The sequence below is a fragment of the Dromaius novaehollandiae genome, chromosome W, assembly GCF_036370855.1.
Source record: "Dromaius novaehollandiae isolate bDroNov1 chromosome W, bDroNov1.hap1, whole genome shotgun sequence".
Lineage (NCBI taxonomy): Eukaryota > Metazoa > Chordata > Aves > Casuariiformes > Dromaiidae > Dromaius > Dromaius novaehollandiae.
In genome coordinates this window covers 15,630,223-15,657,711 of record NC_088130.1, presented here as the reverse complement: position 1 = coordinate 15,657,711, position 27,489 = coordinate 15,630,223, and the positions used below count along the sequence as shown (strand labels likewise).

The window sequence follows — 27,489 nt, the reverse complement described above, 5'->3', positions numbered from 1 at the left end:
GGCCGGTCGGCGCATGCGCGCGGCGGCGGCGTTGTGGGGGGAGCGCGGGGAGCCCACGCCCGCGGAGACAGCTCCCCTTTCTAGTAACTTCCCCGATGCGGCGCGTCATCAGCGCGCGCCGCGGCCGAGCCGGGTAGTTTCCGTTCGGCGCTGCGGGAGCGAGTGCCGCGGGGGCGCGAGGCCGCGGCGCGCAGGGCAGGGCCCGCCCGCAGCCGCCGGGAGCCGCGCGGTCCGAGCCAGCCGGGCCCCGCCCGCCATGTCGGAGAGCGCAGGCAGCCCCGCCGGGGGCCGCAGCCCCCCGGACTCCCCCGCCCAGGGCTCCGCCGCCGCCGAGCCGCGGATCATCAAAGTCACGGTGAAGACCCCGAAGGAGAAGGAGGAGTTCGCCGTCTCCGAGACCAGCAGCATCCGGCAGGTGAGGGGCCGCGGCGGCGGCCTGGCGGGAGCCGAGCCGGGCCGGGCCCCGCCGGCGGCAGCGTGCGCGGCCGTGGTTCCGCCTCCCACGCTGCGGGGCCCGGGCCCTGCCCGGTGACAAAGCAGCTCCGGCCCGGCCCGGCCCGGCCCGGCCCAGCCCAGGCGAGCTGCTCTGGGGCGGGCGGCGGCGGAGACGCCTCCTGCCTCGGCGGCTCCGCTCCTGATGGTTGCGGGGCTGCGAGCGGGGCCGGGAGGGGGATGGAGCTCGTTTCCTAATTCTGAGTTGTGCTGTCGAGCTGAGTCAGGCTGGCGGCAGCCGTCCCGCTGGCCGGCTACCGCGGCCGTGGAAGGCTGTGCGGTCACCTGCACCTGCACGGCGGTGCTGCTGCGGTGCTACTGGCTCTCTTGGTCTAAAACAGGCCTTAGAATGAGTAGGCCATGGCGAGCGATGTCTTAATTTTTGAGAAGCCATGTTTTTAGATCACGTTTGTAAAACTTGCAGTGCCAATAAAGCGCAGCTTCTGTGCTTCTTATTGATATGGTAGTTAGTGTTGTGGTATTGTCCGGGAACTCTGGGTTGTCAGGGTCTTTGTTCTGTATTCTCGTGAAAGTCAGTGTCCCATGGTGCCTTTGGCTCAACAGAAACAGTGACACCTACTGAATCATCAACACTTATTTCCTGCAATGCTTTTTATTTGGAGGCCTTCCATGCAAGTATTGACTAGGCCTTCATTTGTTTAGATTACGTAGCTACAAATCATAAAAAAGTCAAAGTATGAGGCAGGTGCCTGCAAAGCTAGAGGCTTGTGACGGATGTAGACTTTAGTACACTAAAATATTGCAGAAGGTGAAGTTCCTGGAAGGAGACCTAGAGCTTACTTTGTTTTCCATAAAATTTCTCTGAAATTCAATGTACACAACTGAGTTTGACTTCATGGGGGTTTTTTTTGCATAGTTGGTAACTGCAAACCCTCCTGAAAAACAGGTTACACGTGAAAGAGTGCAACTGGTGTCTAGAGCTTGAAATTGTTAGTTATTAATGAGCCAAAAGATACTATGTTGTTTTCAGAGGAGAATACAGAAGGTGAGCATAAAGTGTAGAGTCAGCACCCTGGCTAGAATATCGGACTCTTGCCCCACCTAGTTGCTGTGAAGAGACAAAATGCTAGTATTTCTTTCAAGTTGTTACTCTTGGGGCAGTTCAAGATTCATTTTTTTTTTTTTACATCAGTGTCCCAGGCATAAGTTTCATTGAGGTCTCTTCTGAAGCTGCCAAAAAGGTGAGATTATTCTCTTGTCTTCAGTGGTCTTTTGGCAGCTGCAGTATTGCACGCTATCTGCTACTCTGTCTGCAAGCTTGATTTCTAGGCTTTTCTCCCAAAGGTGAAACTCCTGTGTTTGCTTTTGATACTGTCCAGCACTTTCCCAGGAATCTCAGTGTGAAATGAGCACTTTTTCACTTCACTGTTTTCCATAGGTTTGTGAATAGCATCAATGCAGCTGCTCTAAAATTCTTAGTACTCCTTTTTTTTCTAGAAAACATCATACATTTTATCTAACTTAAAGATTGTATTTGTCCTGAAAAGCTGTTTGATTGCAATTAGATTAGATACTTCAGGAGTTATAAACAAATTCACGTAAGATGTGAATTTTGTAATATATATGACTTTAAGAAGATTATTTCAAACATGAACCCGGTGAAAATGCCAGCTTTCCTAGTAGACTGTCTCAAAAACTGAAATAGTTAAACTAATTAAAACATATATTTTTACTGAAAACAGTCATACAGATTTAAGTGATTAATAGAAAGCACTGCTTAACATATCTTTATTGTTTACATGTATCTTAAACTTTTAACGTTGTCTTGGTATCCCTTTCAGGTGCTATTATCAGATTAGTTATACAATTGAATCTTGATTCCTGTGAAATAAGACTGCTGCTGCTCCTGTGGGACCACTGTTTGCTTTGATTCCCAGACAGTGTCACAGCTAGCACCAAAAAAAATGCAAGACTTGCAGTCCCTGTAGTGTGACTAGTATTGGTTGTTTTTCTTAAACTGTCAAAATGACCTGTTGTTAATAATAAACGTCAACAATAGATGTGATGTTTCTAGTGCCAGCCCTGAAAATAGCTTAGTCTCAAATAAGAAACAAATTGAACATCTGTTCAAATGCATTTGGGATCAACAAGTGGGTTGTTTTGCTGGGACAGACCGGCCAGCAATGTCTGCCATATTTGCAGGTGAGGAAAAAAAGTGGCCTAAACTCATATAGCAAAATAAAAGCCATTTGGTTATGTTTCTGTAGCTAATATTATGACTCAGTGACTTGACTCCTTTTTTATTTGTTTATAGTCATTTCAGAATACTGCCAGAACATAACTCTTGAGATTTTTTAGGTAAATATTTTGGGTCCTGGGGCCAAATTTAGGGCTATGCAAAGTGTATTTTATGTTGCTCCATTGATGTAAATCAGGTTAGCAACTGTTCAAAGCTGAGGAAGATTTTCCTGTGTTGGAAGACTTAAGTAACAGAAGGTTTATTATTGTTGATCCTATGTTGCACATCTAGAACAGGCAGTATGTAACTTGGAATGGAAAATAACCTTTAACTACAAACCACTCGGGAAGGTCAGTTGACTGCAAGTGCCACCCATCCATCTTTATTTTCCGTAGAACCTATTTGATTATACTGAGCACAGCTTGGCTCAGTATTAGGACGCGGACTAAATATTTGCTTTCTTGACTGGATATGATACTGAACCTGCAGGCCCGTACACCGTTTTGTGCAAAGACTTCTATTCACGTTAGGTAGATGAATACCTAACTGCTGAGCCTGCTGACTTGGAATTCCAATACATGGGAGACTTCAGCTCAGTAAAACTGTTTGTCTTTCATTTTTTTTCTTTTTGCATGCTTGGTTTATTTTGTGAGGTCATGGCAATACAGTCCATGCAATTCCTTGCTTACTAAACTTAATTTAACAGCGTGTTTTGGTAAAGCTCTTATAAACAGAGCGACTGAGCGGTCATGTTACAGACTTCTCATGCATTAATATCTTTTCTTAGTGAATGACTTGAATTGTTGGAGTGATGAGGTGCTGGAACAAGTTAGGGGAAAAACAATTTATTCGTTTAGTCCATTTAATCTATAGGAAGATTTTAGAGAAGCTAAAGCTTGCTGAGGCTTCATGGTGCACTTCTTGGAATGCCAACACAGCCCACTGTTGGAATTTGCAATGTTCAGGGTTTTACTGTAATTGATTCAGAGTTACTATCCGCTAATGTGTATATAGACTGCAAGATATCAAGTTAGGCATTTTGCAAACACTGCAACTATGAAACAGAATAATGTGGCTTGCCTTGTATTTTTAACTGTTAGGCCTAGAGCACTGTTAATTTTAGAAGCCCACAGTTCAGAAGCCACAGAGAATTATTGTCAGTTCTAAGATTATCTGAAAATTTCAGGGTAATATCTATTTGGAAAAGTTAGTAAAATCAAGTTTAGTTCATACAACCGTAGAAAACGATTTCAACTATTTTCTTCATTTTTATTTAACTTCAACCTTTTTATGTAATTTTTTCCAGCAGAGGGTATAGTTTTCAATAGTAATATATTTATCATCTTACAGTATATTTTGTAAACTAATTATATTCCTGGAATATGTGCTTTCTGTTTTGTGTTCAGTTTAAAATAAAATGCTGACATACTGAATTATATGTGTAATTATATACATTATGTTGGGACTGCGTTCTGACAAGTGGAGGTCTGTGCAGAGTTGTATCCTCTGATTAAAACTTGAATATGGACTAAAGATAGTGGTTGAAACTCTAAATCCAGTGTTTCAGATTTGTGCCTGGTTCTCACAATCGCAGATTGCCCACGTTCCCCATATAAAGATCACATAAGTGTATATGTTAAGGGGAGCACTGGGTGATTTGGTAGTAGAGTCTCTTTCCTGACTCGCATATGCTTTTAATATTTCTTATAGTGCTTTATTTCATAAGGTCAGTTTAGTTTCAGTTCTTTTAATGTAATCCAGTTCTGGCTCAGTGTTTTCCCTGTAGTCCGTGGATTACTGAATGGTACCACCAAAAGAGGTTGAAACTCTATAGTAGTCCAATCTGTTGTTCTTTTTTGTTATTATGATCTAGCTTTCTGTTGGCACTCGAGGAACTTGAGTGCATGGATTGTTTAGCACTAGAGTTAAAGCATTGGATTTTCCATTGTCTTGTGTCTGAGTGTGTTGAAACACATCACTGATGCATCTGTGTGACTGTTTATGGAGTCAGCCTTGTAGTATGCTCTGATTATTCATGTTTCTTTGAGATAAAGAAACCCTATTTGATTAACTATTCAGCACCTAAGTCATTTTTTTTCAGAGTTTGAAACTTGATTAAAAATTATTTAGAACAATGGTAAACTGCTCTCTGATGAAATAGAAACCTTTAGAAGGCAGTATATTGACTTTTCTGACAGTTGGGTTAGTTAATGGATATTTTAAAGATGCACTTATGTAACGTAGGTACTTAAGTATTTTCTGATAAATGACTAGCAGATATAATGGGATATTTATATCTTTTGAAATAATACTCTGAAATCTCTGCTATGCAAATACTATTATGCAGAGTAACAATTTCATTTTGACATTTCCAGTTTTTTAATCTGTTTAACTGCTTATCCATGTCAAATAAGGCACAAATACACTCTTCCTCCCTACTCTGATTTACCGTGTGTTTGTTTTGTTTTGTCTGGATCAGCCATCCTCAGTCTCGTAAAAATCACAAAACTTTAGAAGTTTGTCCTGTATACTGTTAAAATTTTCAACAGCGAAAAGCACCCTAATGGATGAACAGCTATTGCAGAGGTATATTGGTAAAATATTCTATATGCTTCTTTTAAAGCACAGTCAACTTCTCAACCTAGTGGCTATTAGCCTCGGTTATATAGGGAGGGCAACTAACTACCCGGACTGAATTTGGGACAAAAACTTAAGAATTGTGGGTTACATGGTGATATGAGGAAAAATGCTTTTGTATGGACTACTTCTTGCTGCTGAGATTAATAGTTCCTTACCCCTAACAGGATGAAAAAAATTTTAGCTGTAATGTGTGTAGTTCACTCATGTTTTATATTCTGTATCCCTTTAAATTTAAAACTTGCTGAAGCTAAACAATTTAGAGAAATTTACCTAGAAGGTCAAATGAGTAAGAATTCTATTGGCAGTAAGTCAAATGGCAGTTTTTCCTCGGGAAAAATGGATGTTGCCCAATCTCTTTCCAGTTAAGTAGAAAAATTAAGCACCTTGTGCTGTCTCGTGAAAAGACGAGTGTAAGGCTTGGTTCTCAACGTGCAGCTGTACTACGAGAATCACTATTTACATATGATCCTTTTATGCCCCTTTCCAATCTGTGACTTGCTCCAGAGCAGACTTACTATGTTGCAAGTGCAGCACTTTTAATCGCTAGATTGCAGAGTGCCTTTACCAAGGTAAGTGCTTGCTAATCCTTCCTCCTCGCTCAAGGTGCGGAGGAATGGAGTGGCTTGCTAAAGGCTGCCTGGAAGGGTTAGATTGCATTGTCTCAATTTTCTTTTCTGGACTACCAGCCTTGGAAACTCAAGAAGCTGGATTTGTTTCTTGAAATGACTTTTTGATAGATGTGACTTGATTGCAGAGATTTGAGGAAATGATTTGGTTGCAATTGGCATGTATAATCGACAAGGGCTAACTTCTAGGCATAGGAAGATAGTAACCCTCTGTCGAGTCACGAAAGTCAGAAAAGGCTTGACAGAAACCTAATTTTGGGTGCGCTTTATAGCTGCACTTCCTCTGCTGTAAGCCATAGGCTGTGCCAAAAGTGATCTCCTGCCTGAAACCACAAATTCTTGTCCTTCTTTCTGTATAGTGTCCAGCAGTTGTGCAATGTGTCTGTTTTCACTGAATCACTTTAATTCACAATTGTATTACCAGATATGATTCATGAGGAAAGGAGACTGTACCTTTCAGCAGTTATATTGCCCTGAGTGTATTGTAAAACTTAACTATTTGCGTCCTTTTGTTTCTTTTTTACTTCTTGGGTTAAGAAGACCTGCAGCCATTAAATCTGTTGTATGAAAGAAGTCTGGAGCTTACAGATGTCTGCAGTTACTCTCTGTTGAAACTTCTGGGACACGGGTATAAGAAAGACTAGAATCCAGTTAATGCACTTAACTACACATTTTAATAGGAATAGCAGTTGAAAGTTTAAGTCATGGTGGGTGCGACTTGAAGCAACAGTTCTGAACACGGTAATGTCATGTGAAAATCAGTCTTTGCAATAGAACTGTGATCTAAGGGACTGCGGGCAATGTAAATTTTAGCTCTGCCATCCACATACAAACCCTTGCCTCCGTGTCATCCACCACCCTGTTAAAAACAGAATTTGGTTTGGGAAGAGTCAGCAACTTTGTTTCTTTTTTATTGTTATCTAGATAAAGTTGTAGCTTAGTATTTTCAAAGCAGTTGCAGTTTTTAGGAGCCTGTTTCAGTGGGTGTCGAATGTTTAATTCCATGAGACCTCATTCAGACTGATACTGAAACCAAGGTTAAGAGGAACTGGGAAAATATTTTTAATTTAATTTTTGTTTTCCTCTCTTTTTTTCTTTTTTCATGGCACTTTTTCATGTGAATGGACAGTAATGCTACTATAGTTGCTCTTTTTGATGGCATACTGTGAGTCAGCAAAAAGCTTTTGAATTGTTACATGGTGGTAATGTATCAAAAGACAGTTTTGTTTTAAGATTTTTACTTCATCTGGGATAACTTTTTTTATGGAGCCTTGCGAGGCCAGCTTGTCAGAAGTTAACAAGTTCATGTTTAAAGTATGGATCTGCTATGCAAAGTGTCTGTACAAAAAGGTCCCTTTTAGTCAGCTGTTCTACTTCATGTGTATTCAGACATTTGCTTTGTTCAGTCACAAAACAAAAGTTTACTAGAACTAGCTCAGTTACGAGAATGCAGCTTGGATTCCCTTTGCGTTTGTTCAGAACTGTGCATCAACAGAGTTGTGTTCACCTACATGTGGCAAAAACCTTCAGAGGCAATCGAACGGAGCAGGTGTAATAAAAGTCCTTACTTCACTTGTGGACTCTGATTTTGTTGTTGTTGTTGTTGTTAGCTTGGAACAAAAGAGTGGAATTTTGCTAGCAGAGTTTTGGGTTGAGTTTTATTTTAAGGTCCTGTGAACTTGAGGATATTTGGCGTGGAAACCAGTGAGAGTGAAAACAAGAAGTGTTGGAGTGTTGCTAAATGTGTTCTCAGTGTGAAAAATTATGCTATTCCCATCCTTTTATTTATATATATATATATATATATATATGTATGTATGTATGTATGTAGTATATTATTAAGAAGAAACAAATTAACTTAGGGTAAATTGTTAATGCAAGCAAGGTGCTTCAACAGGACTAGCTTCAGCTCCTCTTAATTCATGTCAAATCTACAAGTTACCATGCTTTTAGAAGTCTGTAACCTTGAATTAATTCACTCTGGTTAAGAATGCTTTTGTTTCCTTAAGGAAACCAGGCTGCTATCTATCTAGATGGATAATCTTCTGTTTCTGTCCAGTCTTTCCACTGATGCTACTATTACATCTAAATAACTAACATCACTTTTTACCTTATTTTTATTGAATTCAGCTACTCAAGCAGTACAAAGAACAAGTTTCTGTGAACGTGCTATATGTCAAATATGGCAAAATACTATTTATTTATTTATTTTTACATCTTCAAGCCCCTTTTTATGCTTGGATAAAAGCAAACACCTTTACTATCACAATGCATAGTATTATTACAAAACTCGTATTTTTGAACAGTAAAACAATTTTACTGAAGCCATTGTTTATAGTACTACATGTTAATAAAAAGAGAAGAGTCAGTGCAGTGGGAGAATCGGACATAGTTTCCAGCGAGTTGGTGAGACTTTGAACTTCCTCTTCTGGTTTCCCCAAGTGACAAACTGTTACAAAGCATTACCTCCAATTTACTGTTAGAGTTATCTAGCTCAGTTCTACAAATTGAGGATGTAACCATTTCTAGAGTTTCTTTTCTTACAGCAGCCTAAATAGGTATTAATTACCATCTTTTCTCCTTTCTCTTCCTCTCTTTGTTGTCAGTTGCGTATATTTAATTTGAGGCACTTGGGATGATAGTACTAGTTTGACATTTGCTATTCTGTTTAGGGAAAAGAAAATGAAGCTAGTTGTCTTCACTGCTCACATCTAACAGCTTGCAGAAGTTGTATTGTTTTCATTACTGTGGCACTGGAGCACCTCATCCCCTGAATTATTTGTTGCCAGTAAGAATGGTGAGGAGTCCTATAAAAACTACAGAGATAAGGCCTGTGGGAGTAAGAGTGGAATTGCCAGTCATTGCTCTGATCCTTTCACTGTCTGAATCTAAAGAAACTTTTTTTTCTATTCCTTTTTTTTTTTTTTTTTTATTTACTGTGGGGGAATGGTCTTGCAACTTAGTTACAGTTAACAGTGAGACTGAGAACAATGAAGAGGGGTGTTTGCCCACAGAGGATGGTAAAAAGATCTCTCTTCCACACATCCCCATCACCTTTATTTCACAGTGCAACCAGTAGTGATTTATGACAAACTCCAGCCCACAGCTAATATTCTTCCATTATTGGCAAAGATCAGGTGATGGTGAAGTCTGAATTATATTTTGATAGCTTTTTCAGAAGCAACATGTTAGATGCTGTCAATTTAAAAAAACACTTGTAATGAAATTGGTTTTCAGGACTCTACAGATATATAAATTACTTGCTTCCCTCTGCCTCAGCAGGAAAAAAAATAGTGTGATTGTAGATGTGTTAAACTATTATTGATGGTATCTTTGATTGTTAACAGTAATCAGGAGACTGACTTGCAAAACATATAAGATAGTAACCTAGGTTTTGTATGGTCTTTTGTTGTGGATGAAAGTTCAAACAGAAGTGTCAGTTTTGTTCTTAACTTTCTCATTCTAGAGTTGTGAGGTTGTGCTGAATGCAAGGGATGCTGGTGAAGAGACTTGACTTTTTTTGCAGCTGTGTTAGCCTTTTAATGTAGATATATGCTTCAGGTAGCTGGAAGTGACTGAGTATTCACAACAGTTTTATTGTCCTGGCTGGAAAGAGATCCCTTGCCCTTTGGATCATCCACATACACTGCTGTAGGAGTTCTTTTATTGTCCTGGTACATTGGCTGTTGCATTTGTTTCTTACTGCAGTTTTGTTTGCAGATGATCTAATTACCATGGCTACATGTTAAGCAGAGAAAGGGAAGTGTATGTGCTTTGTTGCCTGTATATTGGTAATATTAGATACTCTGTGGTTATGTTCTATAATAAGTGTCTTGTTTCTTTGACCTTATGGTAAATAGCTGCTTCAAGAAATGTGTAACAAGACTTGGTTTAGAATAAAGTTAAAGTAATCTGAATGGCCATTATCCTACAGCATCAGCCTTCTGACAACAACTAAGTTGGGGAATTTGCTGTTACAACATATTGTAGAAAATATGATAGTAAATGAGTTTGGATTACTCTTTGGTCTAGCACAATATGGTAGTTCTTTATTCTTATGTATTAACTTTGTACCAAATTTTGAGGGTTTCTGCTATTTTTTATGATAAACTGGAAAGTATATTGTTAAGGATAACTTTCCTGTATGGATTTTTTCATTTTTTCTTATAAATGGGAATACAGCTTGCAAGCTGAAGAGTTTTTCCTTTTGTTCTGCTAAATATGGATAAGAATTTATGTAGAATATTGAGCCCAGCACTTACAGAAAGATATGATTGGATTTGGATATCTAGAGAGTAGTGGGAATGATTGCAATAGAAAACATAACTTTCAAGGAAAGGTTAGCCTTGCCGCAGTCCTTTATCCTGAGGAGGAGAACAATCTGCTTGCATTGTCTATGGTGGACGGGACAACGAAGAAGCAGGATAGTGAAGCACTGAAACAGATTTCTTTTAAGAGTTAGAGAGTCTCAGTCACTGGGGATCTCTGAGAACAGGCTAGATAAACGTCAGGAATAATTTAGGTAAGTAATCTGCTTTGGGCAGGAATGGACTGCATGATTTTCTAGAATGCCTCCAAGTCTAAATGTTACCAGTATCAAGGCTAGCTTAAAAACTGTTTCTCTAAGAACTGGAACAATTCTGTGTGAGCAGACTTCTAAATGACCAAATGTGCTGCTACCCAGGCACAGTGATTTCTTACCTCTGTTGTCTCTCAGACTCACTTTTAGGGTCTGTTTTGAATCTTTCTATGATATCGACCCTTTCAGTTAGACACTGAAGGTGAGACCTAAACCAGCAGGGTTTTCCTTGCCTGATATGAAATATAATTATTTAGTAATAAGTTATTGCAAGATTAATATTTGGGGTTCCTGTATGGAATGAGAATTCACTAGGGTGTTTGGAATGGGATCCTTTTAAAATTAAGTTGACCATACTACTTTAACAGTGTTAAATACGGTGAACTTCTAGAAGGCTTCCTAACTGCCTAAGATCCTTTCAAAATTACTTTGTCTACTGAGTGATCATGTTGAATAAATTTATCTGATTTTCTTATAATCAAGTTATTTCTTAATGTTTTTCTCAGGTATTTCCCATTTTCCATTTTGTGAACTTTTTGCTTTCTGGGAGAGTGCTTTTCTACAGAATAATGAATCTTTGTTAAACTCAGTCAAAGCATGATCTGCTTGTTTTTGGCTAAGAAGGCAGGAAGGAATACTATTGCTTTCCATATTTAGTTGTTTTAATAAAGGTATGATTTTATGGTCAGCTGAAATATGTGGCTATTCACCATGCCCACGGCTGGAACCATGTTTCATGTAGCTGTGTTGGGATTTGAAACTTTTGACTGTATGGAGAGGAGTGCTAGTTTTGACACATGCAAGGCTGCAGAAATACGTGAGAGAAGAAAGGATACTGCTCCTTTCAATGCACAAATGAAGACTGATTTAACAGAATTGTGACATACCATCCTCAGAATGTTAGCAGTGGATTGCGTCAGTGATATATGTACCAGTATATTTTTATTGTGTCATGGATGCATGCCTGATTGAAGCCACAGTATAGCATTTAAGTGGAAGCAGATTATTGCTAACTATATAACTGGTGATCTAGATATCAGACACTTTTGGTTTTTATTGTATGGAAAAGGAATGACTTGATTTCTTGTCTTCTTTTGGGGAAAAAGTGTTGAGAAAACTTAATGGTATTTCTAGATTGTGTAAAGCAGAACATATTGTGCAAGTTGTTTAGCATAATAAATGTGAATAAAATAGCCCTTCCTTAAATTACAAAAATCTAATAGTTTGATATTCAGTTGCATAATTGTGTACTATTAACTTTGTTTAGTTCAAGGAAGAAATCTCTAAGCGTTTCAAGTCCCACACCGATCAACTTGTGTTGATATTTGCTGGAAAAATTTTAAAGGATCAAGATACTTTGACTCAGCATGGAATTCATGATGGACTCACTGTTCACCTGGTCATCAAAACACAAAACAGGTGAGCTTACTGATGAACAATCTTCTATTTACCTCATAAGAAGTAAAAATATTCTTAATTCCTAGTTATAACAGCTTTATGTCGGGCAGACCTGGATTTGACTACAGAACACATTCAAAAGCAGTGAAAATGCTCCTACTGTTGAGCAAGAGAAGCACCCCATATATCATATATAGACTTTTTGAAAGTTTAATGTTACCTTCTAAACTAAACCATTACTATTAAAATCACTTTCATCAGTTCCTTAGTCAGTGTGGTTTTGCCCCATAGTTTTCTTGGATATCAGTTCTCGGTGTCCATGAAGATCTGCTGTGCAGCTTTTCTTTTAACATGCAAAGAATTGTAGTGAATTCTTGTGCACGTTTTTGTTAAAAAATAAGGAAAGAAAATTCTTACGAGACAGCTGCTGTAGCGCAACTAGTTCATCTGGCTGAGCAGAAAGTCTTGGATTTTAAGAATTGTTCTTTCTGGGAGGCTACTTTTAAATGACGATGAGAAAGGTACATCAAGTTGAGCTACGTCATCTGCATGTAACTTTCCTTGAAATGACCAAAAGGAAAAGAATTAATTGAAAAATCCTTTCAGTAACTAGGACAGTGCATCCCTCATTTGAATCTAACTTGCTTAGTTAACATGTTAGCTCTTCTAGTCTAAAAGCGTTCCTGCTCCTTTTCTACTTATGCCTCTCCTGTTTGTGGTGAGGATCTTTTCCAGTGGAAAAACTTCAGATGGTGGAGAAAAGAGCACGAAACTAATGAGAAAGAGGAAGCACGCTTTCCTTTCTAGGCCTCACTAAGTTGCAAAGGCCTAAGAGTAATAAAAACCTCCAATATGCAGCATTAGCCTTAATTTAGGCACCTCTTGAAAATGATGTGTTCAGTTACATGCTTGCGTCCCAGCAGCACTCTCTTCTCTGTCCCGGAGTCTTGTCTCTTGCAAAATATTTTTCAGTTAGCCCTGGTAGATGACTCCCCTTCTTCCTTCCTTGCCCTACCCCACTGCCCCCTCCAGCCTGAAATTTAGCCCTGGTGACCATCCCAATCTTGTAAGCAGTATTAGCTAATATATAAATTTTAAAACTACTGCTTTTTGTTTATACACTTTTGAGTGCGGCAGAGAGACTTCATAAGATGTGGTAGCAATAGCAGGATACTTTTGACTTGGGATCTGCAGTAGGTATAAGTACTGAAATAGCAGTGCCAGTGGCTACTGATGCTGCATATCTGAATTAACAGAAGTTCTCTTCCAAAACTAGATCTGAAAAAGGTGATCTTTTCCTTTCTAAACAATATTAGATATGTGGATTTCAAATGGGAATCTTTATATATCAAGCCTGGTTGGAAAGAAGGATAGTTTTGTAATGACATGCTAGTGTTTACAGAAAACAGCTTCTAAAATAATACAAGCTTCTGTTGTAATCTTTAAGGTGGCCAATACAATTTCAAAGTAGTAGTGATTAGCAATGGTTAGTGAAGACGCATTGAATTTCTCAGTACAAGGTTCCAAGTGAAAACCTAGAATATGTTCACAACCTGACAAAAGAAAACTTAATTCTGAAGTAGATGTATAATAATATGTGCGCTTTACAGGAATTTGAGTCACTGAAAGAAACATCTTTAGGGTATATACTCTCAGTTTCTAAATGGCAGTGCTATGAGTTAAAAATGTACCACATCAAAATAAACAACAATTTTAACAATCTTTTTTTTAAAAAAACACTCATTTCTCAGGAAAATCACTCCCATATTCTCTTTTTACTTTCCATCTATGTCTAGGAATGTTGCAGAAATTTCTTCTGCGTGGTAATTGTTTCTCTCATAGGTATGGATTATACAATACTGTTGCAATAAATACCTTAAAATAATACAGAAATAGGCAATCAGTTTTTACATTCTTGTCTACTTTCCTGTCCTGCAGCAAAACCTCTGTTGCTTGTTACATCAAGAGGTAGAGTTGCATCTCAAAAGAGAGTTTTTCAGTTGCAGAACTGAAGAGGTTTTTATGCTTATTTTCTTTTTTTTTGCTTATGGGGAAAGGATTGATATGTTTCTGAGACAAAAAAGAAACCAAATGTCTTCATTAGAAAATCATCTTTGCCACAGATGATCTTCAAGACCATTAAAGTTGCAGCTGTTTGACCAATGGTAGTAGTCTTGTGTTCGATGTTGGTAGTTGCTGTTAATGTTACAGAGTATTAATGCTTTTTTTTTTTTTTTCCTTCTTCCTGCAAGAGCCCAGGTTTTCCCGCACTGTCTCAGATCAGGGCAGCCTATTTCAAAGCTGAGTATCCAGGTGTCCCCTTACCTGGATTATTAGCTTTTATCTGGACAGTTCCCTCTAGTATGGTTTTCACTCAGCAGTATCCACATATGTTTGGATAGACCTGAAAGTAAACAAGAAATCAATACAAACTCAAATATGCAAAATCAAATTCATAGGCATCATTATGGACTTTAATAGCAGCTGTAGCAGAATTTTTAGATCTTGTAGACTTAAATTCATGTCTTTTGGTTCACACACAGAACATCACTGGGAATTTGACTGGGGTTATTAGGCCCCATCGCACCCTATACCTTCATGACTGGGCATGCCACATTTTATTTACTTATTCACAAGAATGCTTGGCATAAGGATAATGGTCAAATTAGCAAGGTATACTAGCAGATGGGCTACTGTAAGGTAACATTGTTGATTTGGTGAAAGAACTTGCAAAGTGCGCACAGGATTTCATACTCCCTTCGGTTTCTGCCTATGACTTAGATGGCGATGCTTAGCTTGAAGTCAGAGAACTCTCAGAAAACTCGGGGAAGCCTTTGGGGAGTATGGACCTAAGGCATCTCTCAAGCTTGTTTTGATATGGGTTTTTTTGGCCTTTGCTTTAGGGAAATAATCACAGAATTCTATTGCACCGAAAGATACTCTGAGATGAATTGAGGAATAAAATTTAGTGTACTGTCTAATCCTCAAGTCTTTCTGTGAGGGCTTAGTGCATAGTAAGTACAAGTTATTTTATTCTGTAGTTCTGCAAAAACATGCATGTGTGTCATTGATGAACCAGATAGGGGAACTGACGAGGGTGTAAAACTAGCCTCTTTGCTTTTGAATAGAGACCAGGTTAGCTTTCAGCCAGCTCAGTTCCTTGATCTGTTTCACCACGTGTCACTGCCTGTGCTTATGCCTGTGCAATAGACAGGTATGGTGAGCATATGAATTGGGCAAGTGGCCTTTAGTGCCTGTGTCGGTTTATGGTGCCTTTACCTTTGTGTAACTTCACTGGTACCCTATTCTTAGTTGAAGAGTATGGAGATTCTGATATTTGCCTTGAGATGAAATAAGATTTTAACTGAATTTCAGAGTCAGTGAGGCATCCTATTAAAGGTGTGGTATGGAATAAATCTTGCCTTAGACCTTGCTAGCTTTTTCTTTAAACCCTGGGCGTGGAATCATTATGATTTTGAGGGAATTGGAGTACAGCTGGGGTAAGGCTAAGGATCCCTAAAGCAAGGTAGGGACTGAGGAAACAATTCATTGGCAGGCGTCCCAGACATAGGATGAAAAGGTTGTAGTGGCTGCAGTGATGCCCATCCATTTTTGTAATGTTTGAAACTACTGTTCTGAAGAACTGATGACATTACAAATGTCTGAGGATGATTTGTTACAGGAAGCCATCTAGAGATAATAGTGTAATTTTTTTTGAGAAATAATCAAAATGTAAATTAAGATTCTCAAGTATGACGCTATTACTGCATTAAATAACGTGACTTAAGTTACCCTGTTAAACTTGTAATTTTTTTAACTTGCTTTTTTTTAGATCACAAGACCACCCAGCTCCACAAACAAGTACCACTGGGAGTACTGCTACTACATCAACGTCAAGCAGTAGTACCTCAACACCAGCTTCAACAAATAGCAACCCTTTTGGCTTGGGTAAGAATGTTTGTTAGGTAGCATGGTGGGTATATTTTTTAGGATTCAACTAATTGTCTCTGGAGATTTATGTTCATGTAAAAAGGACTTAAAAAAATTACTGGTTATAAAAATCTGTGGTATTGATTGTAAAAGGTTTCCGATCAGTAAGTTATCAGGGGAAAGATATTTCCTTAATTTTTGTAGACAGAACTTCACAGACCTGTGCTGTGTCATCTTCAGTGGTAAGGTGCACCTGATGTCATGTTCTGGCACTGTGGGTAATGAAACTCCTTGCAGTCTCTGTTTGCTCCTTAACAGCATATCTAAATTGGCCTGAGGAGAGTATTGAAGAAGTCGGACCCATAACATCAAGCCAAGATTTGGAACAGAAGTAACAAAATTACTGCTATCTTAGGAGCAAATGTTTCTCAAGTTCCGAGTCTGATAGGATTGTCAATCATCTGTTCCGGGAATAAAGAGGCTACAGAGGCTTACAGTCTACTGATTTAAAAATACTGTCTCTTTCCATAGCCACACTGGATTTTGTTATTCATGCTTCTTAATCTCATTTGCTTTCTGAAAAGTAGAATCAGAGAAGCTAACCGTGTTAAGTGATTGCTTTTTTAGGTTTAAACAGTTCTTCAGACTGACTAGGACCTTCTAAAAGTCTGAAACTTTTGTGGTTTTGGACTCAGCAAAGGTAGAGAATTCAGAGCATTACTTGCTTTTGGTAACACTTCAGAAAGAAGAGTTCTGCTTTTAATTAGAATAGGGAATATGCATTGTATCAAGAGATCTCTCTTGGTCATCTGTCTGCTCTTGGTTAGACTATAAATAATTATTATGAATGTGTTGGAAAGTGTGGGGGATAAACCTGACACCCCAAAACTCAAACATCTCTTGTACCTTAGCTATAAAAAAGGGGAAGAAAAGCTCTTAGAATTTTAACAAGTTATATTTCCGATGCAGTTTGTTGGATTTTTAGTTAAGTGTCTTGTTATTTAAAGAAACAAACATCTCAGTGGATGACACCTTAACAGCCTTGCAAAAATGGAATTTCCATTGGGTTTCATTATTTTGAAGTGTGGGATATGTTTTAAGTGTTTTGTATTTAGAAAGATCCTGGATGTGTTTAGAAGTATACCAGAAGCTGAAAGTTCAATTATATTTTTTCATCCTCTTAAAGGTGGCCTTGGAGGTTTGGCAGGTCTGAGCAGCCTGGGCTTAAATACATCAAACTTTTCAGAGCTGCAAAGTCAGATGCAACGACAACTTATGTCCAACCCGGAAATGATGGTTCAGATAATGGAAAATCCATTTGTTCAGAGCATGCTTTCAAATCCTGACCTGATGAGGCAGTTAATTATGGCCAACCCTCAAATGCAGCAACTGATACAGAGAAATCCAGAAATCAGTCACATGCTGAATAATCCAGATATAATGAGACAGGTATGTAGAAAGATCTCTGTAAGTTCATGACCTTTGATTATACTGTAACTGCGAACAACAGAGCAAAAATTGGACCTGCTTAGATGAGTGCTGAAGCATGGTAGAGGAATTTAGGCATGTTAAAAAAATCTGTAAAAGGTCATTGTAGGCTGCTGATGTTTCTATTTCCAGTTGTTAGTGTCTGAAATAGGCTGCTAATTCAGAAAACTTGCAGCATAGTTATGAAAGGTACTGATGACTTTATAACCCTATCTTCTGAGTTAGAATTGAATGTCACTGTGCACTTGAAATCTTCTGTTTAGCCAATAATGACTTTACCAGAAGTAGTAATTCTCCAGAATACACTACTATTTCCAGTTTATCTAACTGTGAGTACTTCTGAGTGCTACTAAGGTTACAAGGTACATAAAGTATGCCTATGCATGCCTTAAGTGGTAGACAGTATCAAGAAACAAATTGAGGCTTTTGAAAATTGAGGTATTTATTTTTAAAGTTCATGTTATAAACTGCATGCCATACTGATATTAGAAACGGTAGGGATATATTGTGTTGAAAAGGGGAAGAAAGAAAAGGATGGTACATTCAAGCTCTTTTTTTCTGTTTAGTCATGCTTTCTGACCCAACCAGCATAACAACAGTTGTGGCAGAACACTGACTAAATATCAGGTCTAGTTGACTCCCACTAAGCTGACATCTTGATTTGGCTCTAATCATAAGTTCAGACTGAGCTAGACATTAGTAACTGTGGTAATGCCAAATGCTGACGTTTTCACTTTAGAATGGATTTCTTATTAATACAGATTAAACGTTCCACTTCCTTAGACACTAGAACTTGCTAGAAACCCTGCAATGATGCAGGAAATGATGCGAAACCAAGACCGAGCCTTGAGCAACCTTGAAAGTATACCGGGTGGATACAATGCCTTGCGACGTATGTACACAGACATTCAGGAGCCAATGTTGAATGCAGCACAGGAACAGGTGAGAAATGCATGTAAGCACCACTAAAAGTTGACCTTTCTTGAAGGGAAAGAAAGGTACATGATGTAGCTTTTCAAATGGGTACTTGACAAAATCTACTTTCTTGAAGCTTGAAGTCAGGAAGCTTGCAGTCACTGTGTGTCCTGTTCCTCTGAAAATTCTGTGCTCCTTAAGCTTGAAGGAATAAAGATACTGTTTTGTGGGTTTGAGAAGCTATATTAAAGTTAATGAATTTTGATATTAAATAGATATTCTAAATTCAAATTTCTTTAATTCTTTGACTTACAAAATTCCAAGGCCCAGCAAAAATTTTTAAGGGTGTGTTTAGTAACTTGAAACTTAAGGTGGGAAGAAAAAAGGCTTTGAAGTTTGTTTTTGAGTTGGAAACCACTATGCAAGATGCAATCTTACTGTGATCAAAGTAGTAGTATAGTAGCAACATTGCTTTCAAAAAGAAATGTTACTGTATTTTTTGGAGATGCGAGTATCTCTTTTTCAATGTTGGTATCTTTTCAAAATATTTATGACTTACTTTAGACTGGTGAGTATAATTGATCAGCAGCCATCAACATTTATCTTCATGTATAATTTTGGAAAGGTAACTTGCTATTTCTAACACACTTCAAAATAGTTGGCTTTAATAGATGATACGTGTTTGTTTTTCCTTCCTCCGTAGTTTGGAGGTAATCCATTTGCTTCTTTAGTAAGCAATGCATCATCGGGAGGGGAAAGCCAGCCGTCTCGTACAGAAAATAGAGATCCTTTACCAAATCCCTGGGCTCCTCAGTCGAGCTCTCAGAGTTCCACAAGTACCAGCACCAGTGGAGAGAGCGGTGGCGGTAGTAATGTTGGAAATAGCACCTCTGGCAATACAGGACAGAGCTCAACTATACCAAATTTGGGACCTGGACTAGGAGGTATGCTTGTTGTTGCAATTGTATAGATTTGTACATATGCAGGAATTTGCTGAACTGATTCTTTTATCAGAAAGAAAGATTTTGATTCAGATTTTTTACTGTTTTTTGCTTTCATAGAACGTTTGGCTAGTATCAAAGTCCTTTGTAGAAAAAAGAACAAGAAAAGTAAACTCAGAGTACTTGTGTATTGCCTTAAAATGAAAAAGTGAATGATATTCTTCCCGTTTGGAGCCAAACATGAAAACAGCTAATAATGTAGACACTTAGTGGAACTGCGTGTTGGATACAGCCTCTGTCTTAACTTGTTTTTAGGACAGATGCATCTGTGTGAGCAGAACCACATTGAAGCCTACTTAAGGGACTGAAACTCTTAAAAATGAAGAAGTTATATCCCAGTTTTAGGCAGTCTAATTCATTTGATTATAGACAGTATATTTACTAAAGTGGCCTTTTACTTTTTTTTTTTTTTTTTTAAGCTGGTATGTTCAACACACCAGGAATGCAGAGCTTGTTACAGCAGATAACAGAAAATCCACAGCTTATGCAGAATATGTTGTCTGCACCATACATGAGAAGCATGATGCAGTCATTAAGCCAGAATCCTGATCTTGCAGTACAGGTAAATGCATTAGATGTAGCAATTAGTTTTGTGCATTAAAGTGGGGAAAAGGGAGTTTGATACGGTTGTATTTTCACTGTATGGTAATTCTGCCAACATCTCAACAATCACTTGTTTGTTGTGAATAGTCCAGTTTTTAAAGTATGTAAAAGCCTAGCTCACTGAAATTATTACCTATGTAAGCTTCTTCAATTTGTAGTTGGAGGTCATGCCAGGCATTATTCTGAAATAACTTGTAAGTGTATGATTTGTACAGCCCTAAACTTGTGACCTAGTGTCAGAACCAGTTAGACAAAACAAATGCTTTGATCATATATTAAAATAGCTCTCCTAGTGAGTAAATATAAGGAGGAGGAGAGAGGTGGAGTGGAAGGAGTTGATGCTATATCTTGGTGTTAATCTGGTTTTCATTTCTCATCAGTGACCCTTGCTCACTATAAAAGAAAGTGCTGATGCTTACTGCTGTTTTGTGAATGGTATCACGGAAGTGCTTTCCAATTTTACTTACAGCAATAATATCCAGAGTCAAATCTTGAACTAAGAAAAACATACTATCTTTTGTATATTAAACACTTTGGAAGGTATCCCTGCCTTTTTGCAGATGATGTTTACAGGAAAGCTGTCACTACTGTCTGACCAGAAAAGGATTTTCTTGTCACATAAATGAGGTGCCTTGGCAAGGATCTGGCACAGCATTCACTTAAAAAGTGTTTTGTTTCTGTTCTTATTTTTAAAGCAGGGGGTGGGGGCGGTAAGAGGGATCAATCAGTTCAGTCAGTGTTCAGGCTGGTGGTTTATAAGAAGTCCTAGCCAAAAGAGAAGTAGGAGGTAATTATTCTGTGAAGTTAGTTTCATAGATGATTATCTTGTTCTGTATGATGTGTGTTTGGTAAATAGTTGTCTTAAAATCCACTCTAGTGTTTACTGCTTGATCTTTGAAGTTACATATTTTTGTCCCATAGATGATGCTGAATAATCCTTTATTTGCTGGAAATCCTCAACTTCAGGAACAAATGAGACAACATCTTCCTACTTTTCTTCAGCAAGTAAGATGTGATACTAGCTGTCGTTAATAAATGTCTGCAATTCAATGAGCAATTTTTGCAACAAATTGGTGTTTTTCCTTGATTTGGCTAAAAGCTAGATTCTGTTATGTATATTCTTTTTAGCTTCAGACACCAAGTTGGATTGTCCCTTGATGAAGTGGTGCTTGATTCATCTCTTTCTTCTTTTGAAAAGTAAAACCTGACTTTTAGTGAATATTTTCGGCTGTAGCTTGTGCAACTGCTTTGATTTGCTCTTGCTTCTTTGTTTAGGAGTGACTTGTTCTTACGGAGCGCCAGTCAGAGAACACCTCTTTGCTACATGGTTTGTTTTGCAAATTAAAGAAAAAGATCAGTGCTTTTCCCACTACTAAAATCAGCTTTTACTGTGCTTTTCTTATACCTCCTCCACCCTGCCTAAGTTTTTGTATAAAGAGACCTTACAGCATGACCTGAAAGCACCAAATCACGAGCTAATTGAAAAGAAGTGGAGTGGGTTCTGAAGTTATGTGCCTGTAAAGATTGCCATACCACCAGACTCCTCTCTTAATACCAGTGAAATGGCAGCCTGGATATATGCTTGATCTTGGTTGTCACAGTGTATATAATAGGACTGTGTACTCTACATAGAAGTAAGCAAGATTTTCAGGATTTGAAAATATAATCCGGTGCAGGAGTTCCATCATTAGGCAGTCCTTGCAAGTCAGAGTAGATGTCTGTTGCCAGGATCTCATTGCAGGCAGTCAGTATTATGAGTAAAATAAGTAATTTATTGACATACATACGAATTAAAGTAGCAAGTTCAGCGTTCAGAAGAAACTCTATAAATTGTTTTAAGCAGGTGAATGGTTGTAGCATTTCATAGCGACACTGCTTTATGATGACTCAGTAGTATCTGAGGAGCTAATACCAAATTTGTGTTTTGAAATCTGTAAATCAGTGCTAATTAGTATATCATGCAGAGGCAGCAGAAATCCTTTCTGCCTCCTTTGGGTATCTCTTTCCATCGGTATCACTTCAGGGTTTATCTGTGAACTGCTTTATCTGTTCCTTTCACATGAAATCTTACCAAGAATTGCTGCTAATCTACAGCTAGAATTAATAATGTTAACAGAGATAAGATACAAGTCACCTAAATGCTCAGAGAATTGTTGGGCCACAGTTTTCTGTAAAACAACTCCAAATATCAGACAGTAATTCATGGCTTAAAGATCATTTTCTTGAAGTAGTCACAGCAGCTTACTTCAGAAAACCTAAAATGTTTTCATTCACTAAGAACTTGGATAAATTTCACCAGCTGTGAAGCTGACTTCTTTCTATCAGGAAGATAAAAATCCAAGAGACAAATCGAGAATAGTAAAAACATGCTGTGCTTAAGTCTCATAACACACTCATATTCCATGACAGAGTCAACATTTGTTCTTTGTGCCCTATTCTGCACTTCTCTTTTGCAGCAGAGGAAGTTTAATCTGTGCAGTTCTCTGTGAATCAAAAATATGTTTGCTGCGGAAGGAATTTGGTCTAGTTGCCAAGTGAAGGCTGCTAAGATTAATCAGCCGGTCTGGCTACCAAGACTGCCTCACTTGTGACTGAAACAAATAACTTTTCACTTACATGTGGCATCTCTAAGCAGAGGTGAGAAAAGGCCATCAGTTTGGGTTTCATATCTAAAATAGTCCAGTTTTTGGACATTTAATTTCAGAAATCAGATGGATTTTCTTTTTAAATCATCTGCAGATGTGAACACCAATTTTTAGTTGAAGTTGCAGTAGAGTGATAGTTCTCGAGTATTAGACATCTGCTTGTTAGTATGTTTTGTACAGCGTTTGTATGTCTGTAGGCTGTGATTGCACTATAGATGTGAACAGATGCACAAACTGTCATGAGCAGACCGCTGTGGCTTGAATTTAGCTAGGAAAAATAAATATTTTATAACTCTCTTAGATATCTTTTGATCAAGTTTCGTTGTATTCAGCCTTGTGGCTTACCAGCAGTTATGATATAGGAGACTAATTTTAAAATTACGTTGGACAATACACTCCTATGACTTTGGAAGATGATAAAGTCTAAGAAGACTAGAAAAGGTAGTTTTCATTACCTAGAAGAGGTAATGAAAAATACTTTTCTTTACGTATTCCTTACTTGGAAGCCTTTGTTCCAGCCCAGGGAGCACCTCCAGTAAAAGTTTTCTCAAAAAAAGAAAAATATCTCAAGGATTTAATGTAAATATTGAAATAGAAAGTTGAGAAACAGCAAGTTCTGAAAGCATGTCAGATTATATAAAATGTCTGGTGTTAAAGATTAACTTTGAATGTCTGTATATGATTCAGTTACGGGTTTCTCTCCTGTTCCTAGATGCAGAATCCTGACACATTATCAGCTATGTCAAACCCTAGAGCAATGCAGGCTTTGCTACAGATTCAGCAGGGCTTGCAGACACTAGCAACAGAAGCACCAGGACTTATACCAGCGTAAGAATTTGTCATACAAATTAACTTTTCTCCTGTGTTGTGTTGTTCTTTCAGCTTTTTGCCTTTTCCTTTTAGATGTAGAGATTTATCCAGTTTTACAGACTGTTCCTCATGCATTTTCTAGTTTCACTAAACTTGTTTTAGAATCTGTCATGTTTTTGTCTGCAAAGCACTTTTTAAACAGTGATGCATGGTCTTTGTCATCCACTCCTACATTTATTTGACAGGATTTTTACTCTGTAATTAAAGATACGATGGGAAGCGACATTACGGTTAAGTTTTTTTCATTATTAAAATGATGTATTTCTCTTTCTGTCATCTGTGCAGATTTAATCCTGGTTTAGGTGGATTGGGAAGCACTGGAGCTCCTACAGGGTCCACTGTCCCTAGTTCTGTTCCTAGTGAAAATACAAGCCCAGCATCAGGAGCTGCTGAACCTAGTCACCAGCAGTTTGTCCAGCAGATGTTGCAGGCGCTTGCTGGTGCAAATGCCCAGGTAAAGTAGATCACTATATTTTAGGGCTCTTTTCTTTTGGAATTTTTCAATGTAGACCATTAGAGAGGAGAGTGTGCTGAGGAGAGAGCTTGCTGAATACTTCTGGCCAAAGGAGAGAAGAGGAGGCTCAAAAGTGTTGTAGTTGTGCAAATAATTGCTAGAAAAACTTGAGTAAAAGTAGTAAAAGAGTAAAAGTGTCCTCCGAACAGTTGTTATACACCCTTAACAGCTTAAGTGTACTGAACACCTTTATCTGTGTTTTGTGTCTGCATTGCTGGCCCATATTCTGTAGCTTTGATTAAGCCTCTGTCCCATGCTTCAGGATAGCCACGCTCAGGTTATTTGGGGACTGAATTTGCAGGATGTTACATGCCATTCTGTAGGTCCGGGCCATACAGTACCTTGTGTTAATGTCCTAAGTGGAGTTCAGGCTTTCCAGAGGGTTCCAGCAAGGGTGGCAGCTTTGCAAGTGGTTGTAGAGTGCTGAGCAAGAGCAGATTTAAAGGAGGCGCACTCCTAACAGTGGAGAGGTATCTCAAGGGGGCTGTGTGAAACAGCATCCTTACCCCGGGGTATGTAGCCAGTGTCATAGCAGACTGCTGGTAAAAGGCGCAGTCCTGCTCTTACCTCCTCTGTTGCCACAGGGTGAGTCAGTTCAGTTTGCTGATCTAAGAGGAAAATAGTTGTATTATTGTTTTATTTTAGCTAACCACAAAACAGTGGTGGTCAGTGTAGCTGTGGGAAACCATATTCCCTTTGATTTTTTCACTTTTGATCTTGCTGAATCTTACAGTACAAATTCAGTATTCTGTTTAGTTTTGCTTGGGGGAAGAAGATGGTAGGGGAGTTTTAATTTCAGTTGATGTCTTTACACTGCATTGATATGGAAGGCTATGTGGATTTTAAATACTGATAGGAATTTCTCAGTGTATGAAACTGTTAAGTAGAACAAAAGGCAAATTAGTAGTAGCTGCAGAAGTCTTTTGTTGATTTGATTTTCAAAAAGTGACTTCCGAGTATTACTCCAGCCCTATATACCTAAAGCGTATTATTTTCATGCAGTTGTCGTGTTTCAGAAATCCCTGTGAATTGAAGTTCATACCACTGAAATAATTGAGAATTTTGCCATCAGTTTATGTATGAGCAGGGTTAACCCATAAAGCACAGCTGGCGGTTTGCCTTAGGCTGAAGTTTTCTGACAACTAGAATTCTGGTAAATTTAGGTCAGTGAATACTTGGATCATTATAAAAGAAGTAATTTTTATGCCAAGAATAAAATAGCCTGCCACATTCACTGTTGCCAACAGAGAGGTCATCCTAATCCTGCTGTCCCATGTTACTAGATTAAACTGTTTCATTTTCAAAAATGATCTATGTGCACATCTTTAAGAAACTGTTCTCAGGACACAATTTACCTCATTTAATTTTGTTTTTCTTTTTTATTTGTCAAACAAGCAACACTTCCTGTAGTTCAAAAATGTCACATAAGTGTAGATACTCTTAAAATTTGAGGTGAGCCTGACTTGCTCAGTAATTCAGTTGTGGATTGAATTTATATCATAGCCTAGTTTGGGGAACTTGGAAATGCTGTATTCAGAAATCACTAAAGACAGGGAGTGGTGCAGAACTATGTTTAAATCCTGTACTTTGCCAAATGTGTATTGTGCCTTTATAGCTTGACATTTTTCTTCTTAGCAGTTACAAAATCCAGAAGTTAGATTTCAGCAACAACTGGAGCAGCTGAGTGCAATGGGCTTTTTGAACCGTGAAGCAAACTTACAAGCTCTAATAGCAACAGGAGGAGATATCAATGCAGCTATTGAAAGGCTGCTTGGCTCTCAGCCTTCATAGCAGTGTTTCTTTAACTTGAAAAAATGTAATTTATTTTTGATAACAGCTCTTAAATCTTTAAAATACTTGCTTTATTTCATTCAGACTCTTGGGATTGTCTTGTTATAACTAAAATCAGTCCGATGCATTTTAAGGTGGAGTGCAGTAGTTTTCTTCAAACAGTGGGAATCAGTGCATTTTCACTCAGTTGTTGCATGCATCACACTTCTTTGTTCTGCATTATTTGTGATTTTTTGAAACAATATCAGCTTTCACAGTTGGGTGAGCAGGTTTTGTCTGACCTACAACTGTCGAATTTATTTACTACTTAAACATTAGCCTTCAGTAGTAATTTATGTAGAATACAAATTAAAAAGGAACAAATTAATTGAAGCTATAATTTGTGGGTACCAATACTGCTTATTGTGACTTCGGCATGTATTTTTTGCTAGCAAAATGCTGTAAGATTTATACCACTTGAGTAATCTACCATTTTTGCTTTTATTTGTATAAAGTATAAACACAATATATACAATGGAGACAGCTCATTTCTAGAAATTTACACATTGCAATAGAATGAAATTATAAGTAACCAAAAAAAGCCAGGAAAAAAAAAAAGTTGTAAGACATGTTTTCAGTGTAGAATCTTCCAGCATCTTTGGTAAACATCTCAGCAAAAATGCTTAGGCAAATTCATTTAAAATATACTAGAATTGCTGTTCTGGTTATCTCTTTACATCTAATTGTACAGAAACTTGCATTGTAACATTGTCTCAATATTCACAAAGATTAACTGTAAATTACCTTAACCTTTGTGCAAATTAAAGGAGCACTGCCTTGTGCTCCGAAACTGCTTCTAAGGCTTTTTGGCTTGTTCCATTGAGATTCTAACATGTATTATGATTTGTAATTGGAAGCATTACTTTCACTCATTGTCATGTGATATTCTAATTACTTTTAACCACCATGTAAAAAATACTGTATATCTTTTGAGTTTTTATTGGTAGTTACTTCTCTTGTGCACAGGTAATAAATGAATTAAAAAATCTTTAAGCATCTTGTCTCAGTGTGTTTGCAGTTGATGATTACCTGGCATTCAAGATGACTGACCAGCTTAATGGTTGGCCTCTCCCTGTAACTTCTGGGAATATTTACCGACTTGGGGCTAGGTTAGTAAGCAATACTTGAATTATAAATTGGAGGGGAGAGAGGAAGGGGCATACGATATTGAAGACCATTAATTTGGATAAAGTGGAGGTAGTGAAATAAAGCATTCTGCTGTGTGTATTAGTGAATAGCCTCTGCCTTTTTTGGTCTTTGGTGTCAGTGCAGTTGTGAGTACTTTGATTTAATTCCTGTATTGCATTAAACAGTTAATGTGGACAATCTTCTTTTGATAGTACAAATATAAATTCAGTTTGCTCTAAAAAGACTGCTTGCAGATGGTTTAAATTTACCAGTCCTAACTCAAAGTTGTTATTTGGTTAACAGAAGCAAAATTATGTTGGGGTATAAAGAAGGATGTTGAGCATATATTGTCTTTTACGTACGGTGCAACTGTTAAAACTCTTGGCAAAGCCAAATAGGCAGACTTTGCAGGGAGTAACTGCTGTATTCTCACAGAAGTGTTTACTGTCCAGTAACCTCGTCTCCTACTTTGGCAGTAAGTAAATTGATCAAATACTGCTGATGCACAGTACTGGGAAAAGGTCAAGACAATCTCTTTGTTGGCAGGCCTCTGCCTCTGGATCAAAGTCTCATATATACAGCAGCACGGTATTAAACAAACAAACAAAAATCAATTAAAATAAAATCCCT

The 27,489-nt window shown here is 38.1% G+C and overlaps 1 protein-coding gene across 2 annotated transcripts; it reads left to right on the top strand.

The window, feature by feature from the left end:
* Window positions 1–26,732, top strand: LOC112978764 (ubiquilin-1). 2 transcript variants are annotated; one of them, XM_026092458.2, is made up of 11 exons: window positions 1–415; window positions 11,805–11,956; window positions 15,768–15,883; window positions 17,052–17,314; window positions 18,137–18,295; window positions 18,972–19,212; window positions 19,689–19,831; window positions 20,794–20,877; window positions 23,230–23,345; window positions 23,673–23,841; window positions 25,540–26,732. In XM_026092458.2, the coding sequence occupies exons 1-11, from the start codon at window positions 14–16 to the stop codon at window positions 25,690–25,692; spliced, it is 1,998 nt and encodes a 665-aa protein (XP_025948243.2). In that variant the 5' UTR covers window positions 1–13; the 3' UTR covers window positions 25,693–26,732. The 2 variants fall into 2 exon arrangements, with proteins under 2 accessions (XP_025948243.2, XP_025948242.2); XM_026092457.2 differs by having other exon boundaries at window positions 25,537–26,732.
* The last annotated feature ends 757 nt before the right edge of the window (window positions 26,733–27,489 follow it).